At 31.9% G+C, this 20,214-nt stretch overlaps 1 protein-coding gene across 1 annotated transcript; it reads right to left on the reverse strand.

Moving 5' to 3' along the window:
• Positions 1-3,207: 3,207 nt before the first annotated feature.
• LOC131027895 (cysteine-rich receptor-like protein kinase 10) lies at positions 3,208-6,925 on the reverse strand. The gene is made up of 6 exons (XM_057957996.1): positions 6,166-6,925; positions 4,612-4,746; positions 4,371-4,501; positions 4,020-4,230; positions 3,632-3,866; positions 3,208-3,343 (listed from the first exon to the last, which is right to left on the reverse strand). The coding sequence occupies exons 1-6, from the start codon at positions 6,923-6,925 to the stop codon at positions 3,208-3,210; spliced, it is 1,608 nt and encodes a 535-aa protein (XP_057813979.1).
• Between the last annotated feature and the right edge of the window lie 13,289 nt (positions 6,926-20,214).

A 20,214-nucleotide genomic window follows, 5' to 3' on the forward strand; every position in this document is an offset into this window, starting at 1 on the left:
GAGTATGTTGATGTGGATAAGAATTTATCGGATGAGTATTCACAAACCCTAATCTTATCTCATCAAATCAAACAAAGTGACTTACAACATGAGCATAGTCCTTGTTTGGATCTTGTGATAGATCTATCTATCATGCTTGATATCGCTCCTCTGGCATGTTTCTCTCCTTCCCTAAATAGTGATCAGTAAGATCAGGAGGCGGATGTTGTGCAAGATTCGCAATATTAGCACTACATATCTTTCTCTCTCTCCTTTCTTTCTCTTTTGTGACCATTCTTCTATACGTATCCTTGTTCTTCTATTTTTCCCTTAATGTCTACTTGGGGACGATGCAAAGCATTGAGATATTTTCTTGGTCTCTTTCATGTTGATTCAAAAGACATCTTGTCTTCCCTTTCTTCTAAGGTAGTGTCCTTCTTTGGGGAATGAATATTATTATATGCATACTAACCCTGAGGAAAGTGACACTACCTCATGTTTTGTGTTCATTATCCTTGGGTTTATACCTTGATTAGGGGCTAAATCCTTGTGATAACATGATCCCTTCTTTCTCTCTCTTGGGTGTATCCTACCTTAAGGAAATCACTTCCGATAAGGCATGTGTGATTTCTTTAACATGGAGGCATACACTCCACTCTTACTTTCCTTCTTGTGATGCATAGAATTACTTAGTGAACTTTGTTTTGCTTTGTAATCTTTTGTATCCTTGCTTTCATGACTCATAGTGAACGGAAATTTGCTACTTGTAGTCATGGTTCTCCCCTTCTTGATCTTCCATTTTACTTTTTCAATCAAAGTCATAAGATCCTAAGTCCACAGGGGGCTTGGTACATCTTGCCTCCTTGACGTGGTAAAAGTCTTTCAATCTTGTTTCCTTCAACTTTACCGGTTGTATTGGCATACGCTTATACTCCCACTAAAGTGGGGGCTAAATGCAGTGTCATAAAATTGCGACCCTAGCAATTTTTTATTGTATTAGGTTCCTCATGTATGCGAGTTTGAATCCTCTAGCCTAATCAGAGACCAGAGATTGCTCAACCTTCAGAAACAACTTCTTCGTTGGCCTCTACATCACCCCGACCGCACTCTGCCCTGGAGAAAGGGGTAGGAGAGGGGCATGGCACCACTATCTCCCCTTGGACAGGGGTGTGGTACCCCTGTCTCTTCCCTATTTTGGGGTAGGACCCTTCCTAGGGTTGCATTGTTGGTTGTGCACCGGGCGGGAAACTCCCTCGATGTCGGCCCATGACGAAATTTTGATCCACTAACATATATTTATGGGGGCATTCGTCCTCTCATTTGTATAAGTTGGATAGTTTGAAGTTGGATATATTCAAGTTGTATAAGCAATCAAGCATTCAAGCATTCTTTTCCAGCATTGAGCATTCTCAAGTCTCCCTTCAAGGGTAGGTATTGCATTCAAGTCAAGGATTCAACCATTGAAGAGGAGATCGATTTCAAGATTCAATTCCATACAAGCATTTCTATCAACATTGCTACTACAACCTCCCTTGAGGTTATTTACAATTCAGTCTTTCATTTACATCTACTTGCAAGTACTTTCTTTCATTACTTGGTTAATTCCAAAACTGGGGTTTGACCTAAAGGAAAACCCCTAATACCAACCCATTTTCCTCTCTTTTCTATGTGTATGTTGCAGGTGTGTAGCTGTACTTTTGGATTTGGGCTTCATTTGTAGAGGCCGGAAAACCCTTTTTATTTTGCTTATTTTTCAGAGGACCGTGTACATTCCTGCCACGGTCTAGGCAACTTTTCCTCAAATTCACAGGGTGACTTCGTCTCGAGATTTTACTTTTAGATCCAGGTGCACAAATTCATACCATATTTTGATCTCAAGTTATAATCGATTCTTTGTCACTTTTCCTCTACATAATTCAATCAATTTCCTTTCTATTTCAAACAAGGAAGAGGGGATCAACTTAGCATTCTCAATTCATTTAGAATTCAATCTACCATCTTCATGTGGAGAGATTGAATCTAGTGAATTATTGACTCCTCTTCCTAATGTAACATGGTGAAAAGTGTTTGAAGGGTAATCAATAGCGAAACTCCTATCTCTCTTTGAGGGAAAGGGTAGTTTCCTTCTTGATCTATCATTTGCCATTTTTCCACCATTACACTTACATAACGACATAATAATAAAAATATGGCAATATCAAAAATTTTGATATAAGATTGATAAATAAAGACTACCAAGTATAAAATGTACCTTCAATCTCATTGAGAAACATTAAAGGATCAATTTCTATTCAAAGATGAAGAGAGAAATTATCTAACTCAAACAATAACTTTTAAGGGAAGTAAACAAATTATGACTTGGAAATTTCTTATATATTTTCTATAATGCATGAGTAGCATCAGAATAGAATATTGATGTTACAAATGCTAATATATCTATCTTATTTGGCTTGATGTACCAATGTGTTTGATATGATCAAGGTAGAGATTAATGATGATGTTGTTTTGTGATCCAATTCAAGGAATGAAACAAATTATAAACTTATTTTCAAAGTGGTTAAATTTGATATCACCATGCTTGATTCAGTCATCAAATACATCAAATAATTTGGAAATGTTGTTGTATTAACAAGGTTCATTAATTTCAAACTTCAAACCAATATTTTTAATATTGAAAACCATATATATAAAAAAAAATTATATAATTTTTTACTACATTGTAGCCCTTATTATAAAGTAGAAATAACAAGTGGGGTCATCTAGAACCTAAATTTGTTATTGTTACATCAATAATAGATGGGTGCACCAAAGGAGTCATAGATGGCTTATATAAGAATGGCATAACAATAGAATTTGTACTTTCAGTACTAGATGTTGATGCACGTGTATGTGTAGGAAAATCTTTATGTTCAACACTTAGAAAATCTGGCCTTGTAACATTTGGCAAGTTGGTTATAGAAAGGTTTGAAAGCATTTCATATGCATTAAGCATCGATGGACGAAGTAATGCATCTGCTTGTGTACATAAAATACCGATATGAATGTATCTTGAAACTTGTTCAATAGTAAAGCTCTCAATTATTGCTTTGTCAATTATATCAACAATATTTCCTTGTAGATAAAATCTCCATACCTACATAGGGACCATGCATGTTCATATTAAATAAATTATAACTTAAAAAAATAAAATGGATTAAAATAGATTTCTCTTACCCAATCTAATAGGCTCTAGGATTCGGGGAATAATGTAATATCAATGTTCTTTCTCCCACAAATAATTTCTAAAAGGACAATGCCAAAGCTATAGACATCAGCTTTAACAGATAATTGTCCTAGCATAGCGTACTCTGGTGCCATATAACCACTACATAATAAGAAAAAATTATTAGCTCATAAAATAATTTAAACAACTATCTGAAAAAAAACTATCATTTGAAAGTTGAAGATAACAAAAAGTTTTAAATAATTTAATAAGGGAAAAGTAATAAAAATTATTTACTGCAATCAAATAATAAAAAATTTATATCTCTTTTTTTAAGATAAATATGCTGCAAAAATCTATATATGCTAGTTGGTTAGTAGTAATTGACTGGTTGAGAAGAGCAATCATCATGGTTCCTTCAACTAATATATGAAATGCTTAGATATTTACTATGTTCCGGCTACCCTTGTGTTAACATAGGCCTCATCTTGATGGACCAGTCTTGCTAAGCCAAAATCTGATATCTTTGGTATGAATTTCTCATCCAGCAAAATATTGCTTGCTTTGATGTCCCGATGAATGATCCGCAGCTGAGAATCTTCATGCAAGTATAAAAGCCCACGAGCTATTCCACATATGATGTTCGAACGCGTACTCCAATCAAGTACTTTTCTTTGCTCTGGATCTATAGCCATATGTGAAAAAAAATTACGTTAAACAAGAAACAATGTTCTATGACTTGAACTTAAACAATGTTCTATGACTTGGACTTAATAGACCTATAAAATAACAGGTATTGTCCCACTTTACTTTTTAGATTCGGATGGAATAAACTCACCAAATAGTATTTTGTCAAGGCTCTTGTTAACCAAGAACTCGTATACAAGCAAACGTTCTGATCCCTCTGTGCAACATCCAAGCAGATTCACAAGATTACGATGTTGAATTTTGGCCACCAGCTTGACCTCATTTAAAAACTCCACTTTTCCTTGAGATGATTTTAAGGAAAGCTTCTTTACTGCTATTTCTTTTCCATCTGGCATTATACCCTAACATAAGTGAATAAAAATTAAGCTTACATTAAAACTAAGAACATGGAAATTATGTCTTCTATTATGTGGGCGGTGCAGTGAAAAGAAAAAAAACATGAAAACATGGTCTGTTAAAGTTATGCTATAATCTATGTTACCTTGTATACAGAGCCAAATCCTCCTTCTCCAAGTTTATTATCTTCATGGAAATTTCTAGTGGCAACCTTAATATTCTCCAGGGTAAAAACTATTTCATGCTCGTTGCTGATCACTGAATCTACATCCGTATCTGGAACGTGGATTCCCTCCAGATTAGTAATTATCATAACAGCAGGGAAAAGAATTTAAAAATCAGAATTTCTTATCTATGTTCCCCGAATATCTTAGGGAATATGCTACCTTTCTTTAAGATGACTAGCTTTCCTAATATTGCGCACTTCAATTTTCGTCGGATTGCAAACAGAAATAACAGTACTATCACCACCAAGCCGCCGAGAATACCCAGAACCATCTTTATTTTCTTTGAGGAATTCTCTGTACACGAGATTACTTTGAATGTTTAGTCGTTTAACATAAACCCATTTAAAACATGGTTGTTTTGATTACTTAAACCTGACTAGTAGCAGTCATTACGTAGCAGATACATAACATTTACAGGTTCTAATGACAAATCCATTTCAATTAGGATTCCTTCTTTTTGTTCATGCGTTTAGTATTAAAAATAGAGATATTAGACGGAAAGAAATACAACAGTAAAATAAATATTGAGGAAAGAACTCACAACTTATTTTTCATTTATGGAAAATAGAAATATATTGATTCAATTAATTTCAACAAGATTTTATGATTATGTTAATATAAATGATAGAAAATTAGATATGATTGAAAACTAAATAAAATTGATTGACAGTTAATTGAAGATAATTGAAAGCTAACTCAAACATATCTACATATCTTATTTGATTCATATTCTAATTCTAGCTGTTGAAGCAAATATATTCTAGCATCCCCTCTTAATCCTACAACATTAAATTGACTTACAACAAAAAAGATTAAGAAATAAATTATGCATAAACTTTTCTTTAAAAAACGTTTTTGGATAGTAAGAATTCTTCAAGTTGTTCCCAACTGTAAGTATAGTCATGCAGGTATCATCCAAGTTTCCAACATCATTGAACACCATTTACACATTAAGTGTCTTATCACCCTCATAAAGGTATGGTGCTAAACTTTCAGATTTTCAGATTTCTTCTGAACTATTGAGCATCAATCCTCATATGTATGTCTCATAACCCCAATGAAATATGCATTCTCTGATCTGTTAGCACCTCAGACTGTTGAGCATCTAACTATTCTTTACTGCAACCTCCCTTGTCTTCAAAGTGTTGGCCTCTTCAAAAGAGAACAAAAGCCTCAAACTCAATGAAATCATCATCACTATCAATATCCAGTGGTTCCTCTGAAGGCCTAATGTCATCTCCTTGGGAGCTTCTTCTCTGCTTATTCCAGCACCATAGAGGGTCTTCTCCAGAGAACAATAAACAAATTTTTAACAGGAAAATAGATCTGATACCATATTAAAAACAGAGATATTATATGAAGGAAAATACAACAGTAGAAGTAAATACAGAAAAAAGAAGAACTCATCATAGTTTATTATTCATGCAGAGAAACCAAACATATAGATTTAACTAACTTCAACAAGATCCTATGATCATGCTAATAGAAATGACAGACAAATAGATATGATCGACAACTAATCAAGTCTGATTGACAGCTAACTAAAGAATGTTAAAACCTAACTCAAACAGATATACAGATCTTATTTGATTTCTATTCTAACTCAAGCTATTAGAACATTATATTCCAACAGATAGATCCCCATTAAATATTGTAATCATATTCGTCAACATAATCAAAACTAGCCTAGAAGAAAATCGATATACATATTACTTGATGGAAGAGGCAGCAAGGTTGAGCTATAACGTGCCATGCAACTTCCCAAGCCGTCGACAGCTCCAAGACGAGTTCCATTCTCAGTCGCATCAAGCACTTTCTTAATTGCAATTGATAAGCATGATCTGCAGTCGCTAACATTAGTCATATCTCTCCAGCACTGGAGGAAACCGAATGTTTGGTAAGTCATTGAGGCATTTGTTTGTCCAGAAGAAAATCGATCAGGGGAACCAAGGGCTTCATCTGACAGATTTTGGAAAAGCGCCGTAACTGCCGCGCTAAACAAATTAGGGTCACCTAAGGCCCTTGCGATACTGGGATCAACCTCTCCGTCGGTACTTAGTTTTCCGCAGAAGGGGTACCTCTCATAGCGTAAGTAGCAATTGTCCAGCCAAACCTTAGCGCCTATGGCATCCTTACAAGAGTTGCGGACGGTGGTATTTGCTTCTCGTGAACAGTTGAAGCATTCTTGCATGTTTACGTCTCCCAGACATTGGAGAAGTCCAGATGCTCTGTCTTCACCTTCCCCGGAAGTAGAGATATTGAAACCATTTGACGATGAAGTATTATCTACAAGATTATTAAGAACTATGTTCAAATTACTACGGAATTTGGTGCTTGTATTAGTATTGCCGTTGCAGATTTTCAGCATTGCTTTGGAGATTGCTACTTTTTGGGCAATGAACAACACAGAGATGCCAACTGACAACAAAACACGGAGCGTGTGTGCAAAATTTGCAGTGGAGGCCATCTGCATGCGGTATTTACCTTTAGGATCCTCTTACAAACCAGACTTAAAAAGTGTTTTTCTTCATATATTTTTTGAAAGTTTTCAATAGACGTTTCTAGATTACGCGGACCTTAGATTGTTCAGAATGCTTCGTTGATCTTCCTTCTTTAATTGAAAGTAAAAAAAAGTGATATTTTGATTGTTCGATTAATTAATAAGTAGGTTTAATGGTGTATTCTATTTTTTTATAAATAATTTAAGTGTGCATTTTTCCAATATCAATTTGAAAAGAAATAAAATAACTTTTGTATATAGGTACATTTAGTTTTTCAAAAAAATATATGAAGAATTTTATTTCTTCTACAAGAAATTTTTAACTATTCAATGCGAGAGGTTGAGCTTTTAGGTTGAAACCTCTGCAACTCAAAGTCAAGGATTGAGAGGCATCCATTCCATCAAATTTGTACAAGGCTTCATCCTTTATGATGTTGGGGCCTTTTATTTGTGAGATTCCATCCTTAATGTACTCATTCATAACCATTTAACTTTACTAATAGATAAGATTCTATTGATTATGAAAAATTAGATATTTATAAATAAAAAGTATTTAGCTTGAAATTTGATAAAAGCTATGTTTTTTAAAATTTTATCCCTTGATTGGTTAATTTATCAATATTTTTGTTATATTAAGTAAATTTTTCACAATTAGTAAAAATATTGTTTGATATTTAGATTTATTTCTGTGTGTGGAATTGATCTTTGCAAATATCTTATTTGAATCCAATATATAGATTTAACGATTTCTAGGAGATCTAGAGAGAATTTTAACTATTTAATATGGGAGCATGAGATTTTAGGTTGAAACCCCTTCCACTAAATGCTAAAGAGTGAGAGCAATCCATTCAATCAAATTTGTCCAAGACTTCATCATTAATGATATTGGGGTCTTTCACATGGGAGAGTTGATCCCTCATCAACTCACCCATAACCATTCAACTTCACTAGTGAATAAAAGGTCAAGTGATTAGGAAAAAATACATATATTAATAAAAGGTAATTAGCTTGAAATTTGATAAATCTACCTTTCTTAAGATTTTATCATTTGATTAGTTAGTTTGTCAAGATTTTTGTTATATTAAATAAAATTTTCACATTTAGTAAAAAAATTGTTTGTTGTTTGGATTCAATTGTGTGTGCCTATGTGAAATTGATCTTTGCAAGTATGTATTTGAATCCAATATATAGATTTGACTTTTTCTAAGAGAACTAAACTACATTAATGTTTTGGTCAAAAACTTCTTTACTTTATATATAACTTAGGTTTGAAGAGGGTGGTGGCAATAGACACCATTGAAAAGCTTTCTAGGAAAGTGTTTCTCCCTTTGGTAAAATTCCTAGATAGACTAATCTAATGGTTTTGGAAGGAGGATAATAAATAACACAAAACCATCCAGTAATATCTTAATATTTTTTATAAGGGTAAAACAAGTTTTGAGGGGTCTAGAAACCCCTTACAAGAAAATTTTGTTAGGATCTTAAATGCACATATATGACACTACTAAACTATAAGACATAGATTAACAATATCCAAAGAATGGTTATACATAAATAGTCTTACAGAATTTAAGTCATAATAAACCGACTCTTACAACAAGACCTTGGGAATTACCAAGCTCCCAAACCTATAGGTCTAGTAACATAAATATATTACATTGCAAATAAGTCAGATTAATTGGTTTTGCAAAGGCTCCCAAAACCTACAAATCTAGTAACATAAATGTATTACATTACAAAGAAGATAGATTAATGGGTTTTTTAAAGGTTCTCATAACCTTTTCCTGATGTAGAAGCATATCCCCATCAATGGCCATAAGCCAAACTCCGCCTTGATCTACACCTCAATGGGTGGAAAAAGACAACACAAACAAGTAAGGGCAATAACAACTCCCTTATAGAAAAAGTCCTAAGAAGACTCCTTGTAGCAACTTCCTAGAAAGAGCAGCATCAACCCCTAAAAGCAACACCCAATCTTCCTTGCCCAATAGTCTCCACCTCCATAGAAGAGAACACCACCTCAATAGGGTAGGCAAAAAAGGAGTCCAACATAAAATGAAATAAACTATCCACCTCTCCCACAAGACTAGTCTCCACCTCAATAGGAAACCTCTCTACCTCAATAGAAAATCCTAAAGAGAGATAAGGGTAAAAACAATCATGGGCTCTAACCTAAAAAGTAGTTACCTCAACAAAAAGATCCCTCTCAATATCCACAAAAGCATATCCTACCATCATATCCTCCACCTCAATAGGAGAATCAAGGATAGAATCTAAAAGATAGGCAAGGATGAACCCCTTACAATAGTTCTATTTCTTAGAAGTAAGGGAGAACAAGGGTCCAAACAACTAGACATAAGAAGCTTGCAAGAAAGCTTCCAAGAAATCAACCAAAAACATAAGAGTCTAGAAGGAAAACTGCCATTCAACAAAATAACCAAGGAACACCCCTAACTAAAAAACAACCATTCACAAAAACTACCCCATAAAAATAGGGGCCCAAAGTAAAGAACAAGAGAGGACCACACACACTCTACCTACTGCTTCTCTACGACTATCAAGGAAAAACAAAGGGTACACAACCCCAAACTTTGGAAAGCAAACAACGATTCCAACACAAAAACTAAGAATGAGAAAAGAAAGTCTCCATAGCAGAGTCCCCTTAGGACAATGCAAACTCTAAAGAGACCAGAACAAAGCCATGGATAGGTGGAAATGACCCTCGAACAAGAAAACCAAAGCCAATTGTTGCATAGGGGCCACACTCCTCTTGGACCATAACACTCCTCTCAAACCAGAACAGTTCCTCCATAGGAAAAACTTAAATAATGACAACTGCTTGAAATCGAGAGAAGAACAAAACAAAATCTCCTTCACGAGTGAATGTAGGGCCACAAGACCCAAAACCAAAAGCCAACCACTCATCAGCAAAGACCAAGCACTAGGGAAAAAAGAAGAGAAGAACCACAACAATAATGACTTCAACATCCTCAACTCTTTCGCTAAACTCAGAACGTGCAGCAACATCCTTCCCCTTACCATCAACCAGACACCAACTGCCACTCCTTCCATCCAGAGAAAAAGGGATTTGAGCACCGAATAAAGGACAAGCAAAAAATCCACCCCTCATCACACGAGCAAAAGAAGGCACAAAGGATACCTCAACACCCAAAACAGGAGCATTTGAGACCGCAAACAACACCACAAACCTCTCACGACAAGAGCCACCACACACAAGGTGCAAAGAAAAAAACAGAGGCGAAAAAAGGAAAATCAAAATGGGCCGAGATAGCCCAACCTGTAACGAATCCATCCATCTCTGAATCCGCACCACCATTGGCTTCACAATCACAATCAACATTAAGATATTACAGGGCTTTCTGATTGGTTATTTGTTCTTTTTTTTAATTAAGGCCATCTATTACTTATTTCACAATTTTTGCCATTTACTAAGCCCACATATGTAGACTATTTGACACGGCACTATTTCTTATTTTAAAGATTTTAATTTCTGCTCTACTTTATCTTTCAATTTGGAATTTATTATATAAAATCCGGTTTTAGGTAGGTATCTTATTTGATATGGTATTTCTTATTTTAATTTTTTTAATTTGTCTTATATATTTCTCTTTATCTTTCATATTACAATTTATTATATTATTTTTAGTCTTACAAATTTCATTCATATTTCAATAATAGTATTTTTATTTTGCAAAAGTTTATTTTTTTATTTTTGTGATAGTGAAATTTACATGTATTTTATTTAATTTTAATGTTTATTTTGAAAAAATATTTGTTACATATATCAATAAATAGTATTAATCTAGTATAGAGTTGGACTCATTCTCTTAATTTCTCCTCTACGTTATCTTCCAATTTGGAATTTATTATATAAAATTTAGTTTTAGGTAGGTATCTTATTTGATATGGTAGTATTTCTTATTTTAATTTTCTTTTTTAATATGTCTTATACATTTCTCTTTATCTTATTTGAATAATAATATTTTTAATTTGAAAAACTTTTTTATTTTATTATTGTGATAGTGAAATTTACATATATTTTATTTAATTTTTATATTTACTTTGAAAAAATATTTGATACACATATCAATTAATAGTATAATCTTGTATAGAATGGGACTCATTTACTTAATCTTTCATCCATCCATATATTTTTCCTTATATACTTAGTTTATCTATAGTCTTATACATAGAGTTATACATATTCATCTTAAATTCATATAATTATTACATTTCCACATATACCTACAACCATTTATATGTGTATGATCATGATTTGACAAATTTTCACAATATTTTTCACCTTTCCTTTAAAATTAAAAAATAATAGTGTAATGCCCACCCAAAACTACCATAGAGAAAATAACTAAACTAACTAACAAACAGACATTTTTTTTTTTAAGAACATCTATTAATGCAACATAGTAAACTAACATAACTTCAAACCATAGATCAACTTCACAAGAATACATAGAACATAATAATGATAACCATAACCTCTTACAACACATGTGGAAATAACATTATAGCAATTAGCATCTCAATGCATCCCTATACTCATTCATCCATTCATCTATTCATTCATTCCCTAGGGTACTTTAACATGATTAATTACTATCAATAACACATAACACATCAATATCATAATACCATTAACATTTGTTATAAAAATTACATTATTATCTCTCTCATCGTGAGAATCATGATTTTTCAAACACTTATCCTATCATATTCCCATTAGCTCTCAGAGTTCATTTTAAAACACCAATTCCAAGTCTTCCTAATTCCCCATCTCTTCATTAACCATCTAATTCATTATGAATCCAAATAGCACTATCAAAATATAAGAAATTGTAATTCTTTTCCTTTCTTAGTTTCATCATACATACCATCAAGATAACATATACACAATCATAGAAAAGTCTATAAAACAAATTCTAGATACTTTTGAATGAGATTACTTATAATAAGATTATCTAGAAAAGCACCATATCTACAATAAGGATACACATAGCTCAAGATTTCAAATCTTACTCCATATAGATCTCTATCACTTTTCTACGTGATGAACATTCTAGCATGTATCATATAATTAATACAACATCCTATTCCATTACAAGATCATAACCTCGACTACCTCATCATCATGTCCTATTACATAAGAATCTATGGTACAAGTAAATAATATCTTTTATTTTCCAATGTCATCATGATTCAATATACTATCTCAATGCATAGAAATTAACTCTTCATAAAGAAGAATCATAGAGTCCATATAAATATACAAATGCTCCTTCCTCTCCATATTCCAAAGATAACTAACATTAAGGATTACTAACCTTCAAATCAATGCATACATGATCATTAACACATACACAAGATAATCCAATCATATCACTAAATCATTTAATTCCCTTCTAATCTAAAATTACATACACATTGAATATCCATTTACAGTGATCCTATCCAAGATATCTCATTCTGAAATCAACCTACTACAAGTCCTAATACATATGTTCACAAGATATTAATTACATAGTTTTCTTTAATATTACATCTTTCTCAAGATACAAAAATACATTATATCAATTCCAATTACATATCAGGCACTTCACATCATCAGGCTAATCATAAATCAATAAACTCCTAGAGGCATAATCAAAAAGAGGCATAATGATAATGGACACATGTAAGGAAGAGTATCATCACATGCTAGCCTCATGTGGAATCCACCTCAACCTTGGAGCCAAACAAGGGAGTTTGATCTACCCCTCTTCCCAATCATATATTTCAAAATCATCTATGTGGGATCTGTCATCCCAAAATCATCTCCCTGGGATTTGCCATGGAGCACACAACACATATTCATTATCTTTATTAAGTGAATCCTATTTACCCAAACCCACTAATAAATTATTATGGTTATCACTTGCAATTAAACATAAACTCTTAATGTGGTCCCATGATAGGTCTAGACCCTAAGAATCCTCTCTAGGAACCTCTTAGGATCCTATTGCTCATAACCTTCATCCTACACATGCAAGAGGCCACTCTCCAGACCATGGGCCATAACCTTGGGGTAAAACATGCATCAAAATATTATTAAAATATCATCAAGGCTCACAAATTACATAGGCACAATCACAACATCACTAACACAAATTGAAGCATAATATAAGCCATACATCCAAAATGCAAGCACAAGCCTTCACCAAAGAAACAGATCAATGATCCAAAGCGCATACATGAGTTAAAAATCTAATCCAAAATAATTTATAATCCTATACAATGAGGAAACAATGTCCCACTGGAACTCACATAAACATTCCTCAACAATGCGGCATTCTTCTTCCTGGTAGAGCAAAACAACATAAGAACAATATCCTTAATGGTGAGGCACAAATCCTCTCACTGAATCATAAAACCAACATAGATAAATCAATATTACATCATAAAAACCTTTCGGGAACTCTATTCAATCATAAAATGCCTCTGGTAAATGCACAAAAATCGAAAAGGAGACTCACCTGGGTAAAACCATCAAAACTAGCAACTTCAGGCAGAATGTCATACTAAAAACCCACACTAGCATTCCTAGGAGATATTTTAGCTCTCCCAAGCCATATTTTGGCATTTTGGGGTCTTGTTTTGGTGTTTTGGGGCCAAATATTAGCGTTTATAGTCTAGAATGCATAAATCATTAAAAACGAACAAATTTGATATGGAAACTTGCGAGAATTGCAAAGGGACTCTCAATTTGGCCAAAATATATTCCTATAAGATGTGTAAGGTTTAAATAACATTAATAAAACACATGAACAAGATATTATGAACATTCAAAGAGAGACTTACATCAATATCCACCCACAAACGCACTTAGAAGTGTACAAAGCTTCACCAAATTCACACAACAACTCAGGGAGATGTAATAAGATAAAGATAGGTAAAAAGAAACATTGAAAAGGAATTCTAATACCCAAGCATTACTAAAGACAACTATAAAATAAATAAATCAAGAAAATACAAATCTCAAGACTTCCTGAAACCAACTCTCGACAAGCCACGTACCACATTCTTACAAATACATACAGACACTTGAGGAAATGCAGAAACTCATCAGGGAGAAACATAAAAAAAATCCAAAAATCTTATTAAACTCGATCCAAATCACAAGGGAGAGGAAACAAGAATCTAATAAGGGAAAATGCAGAATATGCATTTCCAGCAACACACATCATTTCCAAAATTTTCCATATTTCACATACATATCAATCATTCATAAATTCCTCCCAAAAACCCATATTGAAATATTTAAACACCAAAATAATTTCCTCAAAAATAATCTTTCAACATTCACAATGAAGACATTCTTTTGAAAAACAAATTGCAAAGTAAAAATGAAGCTACAACCTGGAAATCGCAAGCAAAGTAGAACCAATTGATGAAGAAGAATCCAAAATCCAGCGACTCCAATCCTAAATCTTCAAATCAACTCCAGCAATCCACTTCAAAGATTTAATTGCAAAATTTGGAGAGATGCCAACCTCGACAACGCACAAGGAAAACCATTAAATAGAAATTAAACTCTAAATTATAGAAATCCACTGACCAATCAGAAAATTCCATAAAACCATATATTATACCTACCATGCGTGAAAACAAGGTAAGTATTATTTAACAATATTATTTACTTACCTGAATCAAAATCAACCAATAGAAATAAGGGGTAGGTATCTATATAACATAGCCAATTATACAAATAAAATAATATTATACTATAAACATTAGTAACAAATAATAAGTCAATCCCAATAATAATTAAATAAGAAAAAACTTATATAAATAGAAACTCAATATTAAATATAAAATCAAATCAACAATAAAGCATTAATCAATAATTAATTCTCTAAATCATAAATAATAAATAAATAACCATTAAACAATAAATAATTAACAAACCAATAAAGAATTAATAAAAAATTAAATAAATCAATCAAATAAATCAAACTCAATTAAACAAATATAAAATCTCAACAATATATAAATATAACCAATCAATTAAATAATAAAGAAACCAACTAAATAAATAGCCACTCTATATGATAAACTAATCCAAACATTAATAAATTATATAAATCTGATATTTATTAAATAATAACCACACAACCACATCACCTCAAGAGACTTGAAAAAAGGGTCAAACATGGACACAAAACCCTAACCACCAACTTATGCCACAACACAACTAACAAGGTGAGAAACTAAGCCTAGAGTGTAAGAGGGAAGTTGATGCCATCTCCGTCAACTTGAAAATGGGATATCACACGCTCAAACCTGTGAAACAAGGCGGAGTCGATGTTAGGTACCTACAAACCTGCAACCACCACTAAACATGATAAAACATATATACAACATATATACATCATTAATGATTAGGCAAGTGATAGAGAATTACAACGTCATATCATGCTCACAATGAGTGGTATGACATCATGTCTACTGATGAAGACACTAGAAGACACTCGTAAATATCATAACATCAATTCAAACATCACAATCATAGAGTAGGGTTAGAATAATCGTAATGCCATCAAAATCCCATGAGCAATATGGTCCTTCATAAATAATGAACACATATAAATCATCAAATATAGATCCATCTTAATATCTAATTCAATTATGAAATAGGGTTAGTATATAGCATGATACCAACAAATCATAATTAAGTAGACTAAGCTAGATCAATATAATCCTCTGATGTATAGGAAGCCAAGATAAGTCATGGAGGGGCACTAAATCCTCCCCCCCTTGGGTTCAACTTACTCCTGGAAGTTGTCAAGGGTTAAGTTCAAAACATGTTCACATTAATCCAAAACTTCTTAATTCAATCATTTTCTAGTTCAAAATCAGATAATGACAACAAAAGTTTCCTTACTAAACTTCAATTATTCAAGTGAATGCATCACAAAAGAGATAAAACAAGTTACCAAACTATTACTAGTTACAATAAGTATGCTAAATTATTAAAATATCTTCAAGAGATCCTTATTTAATTACATTTTGCAATACTACAATTATAATATTTTTCATCGGGTTAACATCTATGAGCAAAAATCACAATGACTCACACTATTTCAAGCATGGAAACACTTCTTTAACATCTAGTTGCATGAAATTAAGAAGAAAAATATACATTTTACACAATACTTTACACAAACACATTCTTATATTATTTAAGAAGTCACATGTCATACACCTATATGAGGAAAATTTGAATAAACTTCCTTCAAGACTAAGTAGGATCAAAAGAATCTCACAATTACTAGAAATTTATATCCTATAAAAAACAAAATTTATAGTATATAAACTTCTCAATCTCTTCCACGCTTCCTCTATGTTACTCTGATACAAACATTCAATGCATCTTTCGTTCAATAAAATTATTCAAGGAACTCTAATCCATTAATTATGCATGATATATATATATATAGAGAGAGAGAGAGAAGCACTCATTGAAGGTATGAAATCAATAGTTGTTTTGCATTTAACTATTTCATATATTACAAAATTCTCAAATCCAAATGCACTTCTCTCTAATATTTCATCTCATTTAACATATTTTATTTACTCATATGATACTAATATTATCTAATTGTTCTCTAAATCTAGTGCACTTCTTTGCAGTGTCCTCCCTTACACACACTATCAAGGTTCGAAATGAATATGACAGAGACACTTCTTCACATTAAATGAGGGCCCACAATTCACAATGTACAGAACGACCACTATCAACAATGACACAAGAGAAAGTCCAAAAAGAAAAAGATCATCAACTCCAACATTAAATCACAAAAAAATTTAGCGAAATCAATCAAGGAATATAGCATGACAAGTGCCACCACATAGAAAAAAATAGATGAAAGAAGAATTACAGAAGTCTAAAAAATAAATTAGCTCTAACGATGCTATCACAAATCACAAAATAACTCAAGGAAAATAGCCAACTTATCTAAATCTACATCATGAGGTGACCAATATCAATCACACCAAAGGGAGTAACTGCTACACATCACTTGAGGGTACAACACCCTGAATGTGTTATAAAGTGTGTGCCAGACATTTAAAACCATAAGTTTATTTATATATCTATATTCATTTTATCATTTTGTTGTAATCTAATGTTTTACAAAACTCTAGGCAAGTATCTTTCATGAAGGAAGACATATGCATGGTGGAAATAAAGTGTTTCATACACACAAGGAATAGACTAATGACATGATTAATATTCAAGATATCCTATCAATGAAATTACCACATTTACCAAATTACAGTAAAAATAAATATCTAATTCTCAACTGATCACTCGATGTTATGCTACAATACTCACCATTACCCTTAATGCACAATAAATAGAAAACAGATGATAACAATAGTCTACATGATATCATTAAACATTTTAATCAATCATATACTCACACAAGAAAATTTTCTCATAAGAAATGGATCTCATTACTTAATCTCCAAATAAAATTTAATACCAAACATGATTACTCAGGTACCTTATCTCCTATGATCATTTCCTTAACACACCATTAACCAGATAATTTATCTATATTGCATACAACTAAACATCATAGCCTTACTTGCAACCACTTATTTTCATTTACACTTAATTTTCACATAAATTCAAATACATGCATACATACTTTATTATATTCAACTCATTTTCCATCAACCCTTAACAATATTCCTTTGTAAACTAAATATTCCAAGTATTCCAATAGAAATTGTCATTAAGGAACATATTGCAACATCATACCATTCATTATCAATTCATCCTACTGAATTTCATTAATCTATCACTTCCCTAAAATTTGAACAAGGTATGGAGATAACATCTTTTCTTAATATATCCATATAATCAAACATTAAATTTCTTTTAATCCACACATCTCCTTTACAAACCTAAGACTTTTATCTACCAAACCAAGTAGGAACATAATGATATAAATTCTAAATTTCACTATACTATTCATGCAATGCATCAATTTTACTTCATTCCAAATATAAATATTTTAACATGATCTTTTAATCTATTACTTAATGAAGCTTCCTACATTTTCATGGAAAAGATATTCTATCTAACTAATTCTTCCTCTAAACAAAAATCATGGATGTCATACATAAATTTCTATCTTCAATACAAATTTATTCCATCCTAGCTTCTCTTTTAGTGTACTCAAAATCATATTCATCAGTGAGTATTCAATGCTTCTACTTAATCTTAAGAAACTTTTAAGCTCTATGAATGTTTTACCCAAATAGAGAGAAGAGGGAGGAAAGCATTTCCAATAATTAGTATATGCACACAAAAATTATATTTATGGACAGTTTGAATTTTCCTAGGCATGGTGTATTTATTGTACTATGCAGCTACTTACATTATTCTATAAAATATGCAAGTTCAACCTTCCACGAAATCTCCTAGCATTACAAATGCAACTAGAACCTCAAATTCTTATTGAATATTATTATTTATTCAAAGTATCTTTTCTTACTTGCAATATTACACACATATACACATATATACAAACACACAAAAATTATATTTGATACCCATACATCACCAGTTAATTCTTTACATTTTACAAAGAAGGATAAGGGAAGGAGAAGGACATTGTTTGAGATACTATTTACTATCTGCTGATGCGTCTTATGTAAATTCTTCAATTTTCACATCATGATCTACAATAAATCACTCTTATATGCATAATGCAAACATTTCATCTTTCTTCTCCTGATAAAATCGATGTAACAAGTTAATCTTATAAACATAGCATCCATTAAATGAATACACAATTTTCTCTCACTCTATAACATAATCATCTATATTGTAAAAACAACTCTTATCATATAGATAAGGACTTGAAATCACAAGAAAGATCGCCTATAATCATATAAATTTAACTCGCATCCAGGAGGCATGCATAAGAAATGACTACATAAATTGCCCACAATTATGATTTCTAAAGGACTTAGGAAGAGGATACAGAGCATATATATCTTAAAATTTGTAGGGTTTTAAATGTTTTTTTCCATCACCATTCTAATAAATAGTTAGAATCAAAAGAAAATTATAACATGCCACACAAGACTAAGAGTAACCTTAACCAAATATCCCAGTGTTTGTAACATGGGCTCTGATACTAGATGCAATGCCCACAAAAAATACCCTAGAGAAAATAACTAAACTAACTAAACAACAAAGATATTTTATTTTAAAGAATATCTATTAATGCAACATAGTAAACTAACATAACTTTAAATCATAGATCAACTTCACAAGAATATATAAAACATCATGAATGATAACCAGAACTCTTACAACGCAAGCAGAAATAGCATTATAACAATTAACATCTCAATGTATACCTATACTCATTCATCTATTCATCTATTCATTCATTCCCTATGGTACTTTAACATCATTACTTACTAGCAATAACACATAACACACCAATATCATAATACCATCAACATTTGTTATAATAATTACATTACTATCTCTCTCATCATGAGAATCATGAATTTTCAAACACTTATCATATCATATTCCCATTGGCTCTCAGAGTTCATTTTAAAACACCAATTCCAAGTGTTCCAAATTACCCATTTCTTCATTAACCATATAATTCATTATGGATCTAAATAGAACTATCAACATATAAGCAATTCTATTTTTTTCCTTTCTTAGTTTCATCACACATCCCATCAAGATAACATATACAAAATCATAGACAAGTCTATACAACAAAATCTAGTTCCTTTCCAATGACATTACTTATAACAAGATTATCTAAAAACACCATATCTATAATAAGGACACACATAGCTCAACATTTCAAATCTTACTCCATATAGATCTCTATTTTTTTCTACCTAATGAACATTCTTACAACATGTATCATACAATGAATACAATATCATATTCCATTACAAGATCACAACTTTGACTACCTCATCATAATATCCTAATACATAAGAATACATGGTACAAGTACATCATCTCTTTTATTTTCCAGTATCATCGTGATTCAATATACTATCTCAATGCATATAAATTAACTCCGCACAAAGAAGAATCATAGAGTCCATATAAATATACAACTACTCATTCCTCTCCATATTCCAAAGATAACTAACATTAAGTATTAATAAATTTCAAATCAATTCATAAATGA

The sequence above is a fragment of the Cryptomeria japonica genome, chromosome 7 (genome assembly GCF_030272615.1).
Source record: "Cryptomeria japonica chromosome 7, Sugi_1.0, whole genome shotgun sequence".
Classification (NCBI taxonomy): domain Eukaryota; kingdom Viridiplantae; phylum Streptophyta; class Pinopsida; order Cupressales; family Cupressaceae; genus Cryptomeria; species Cryptomeria japonica.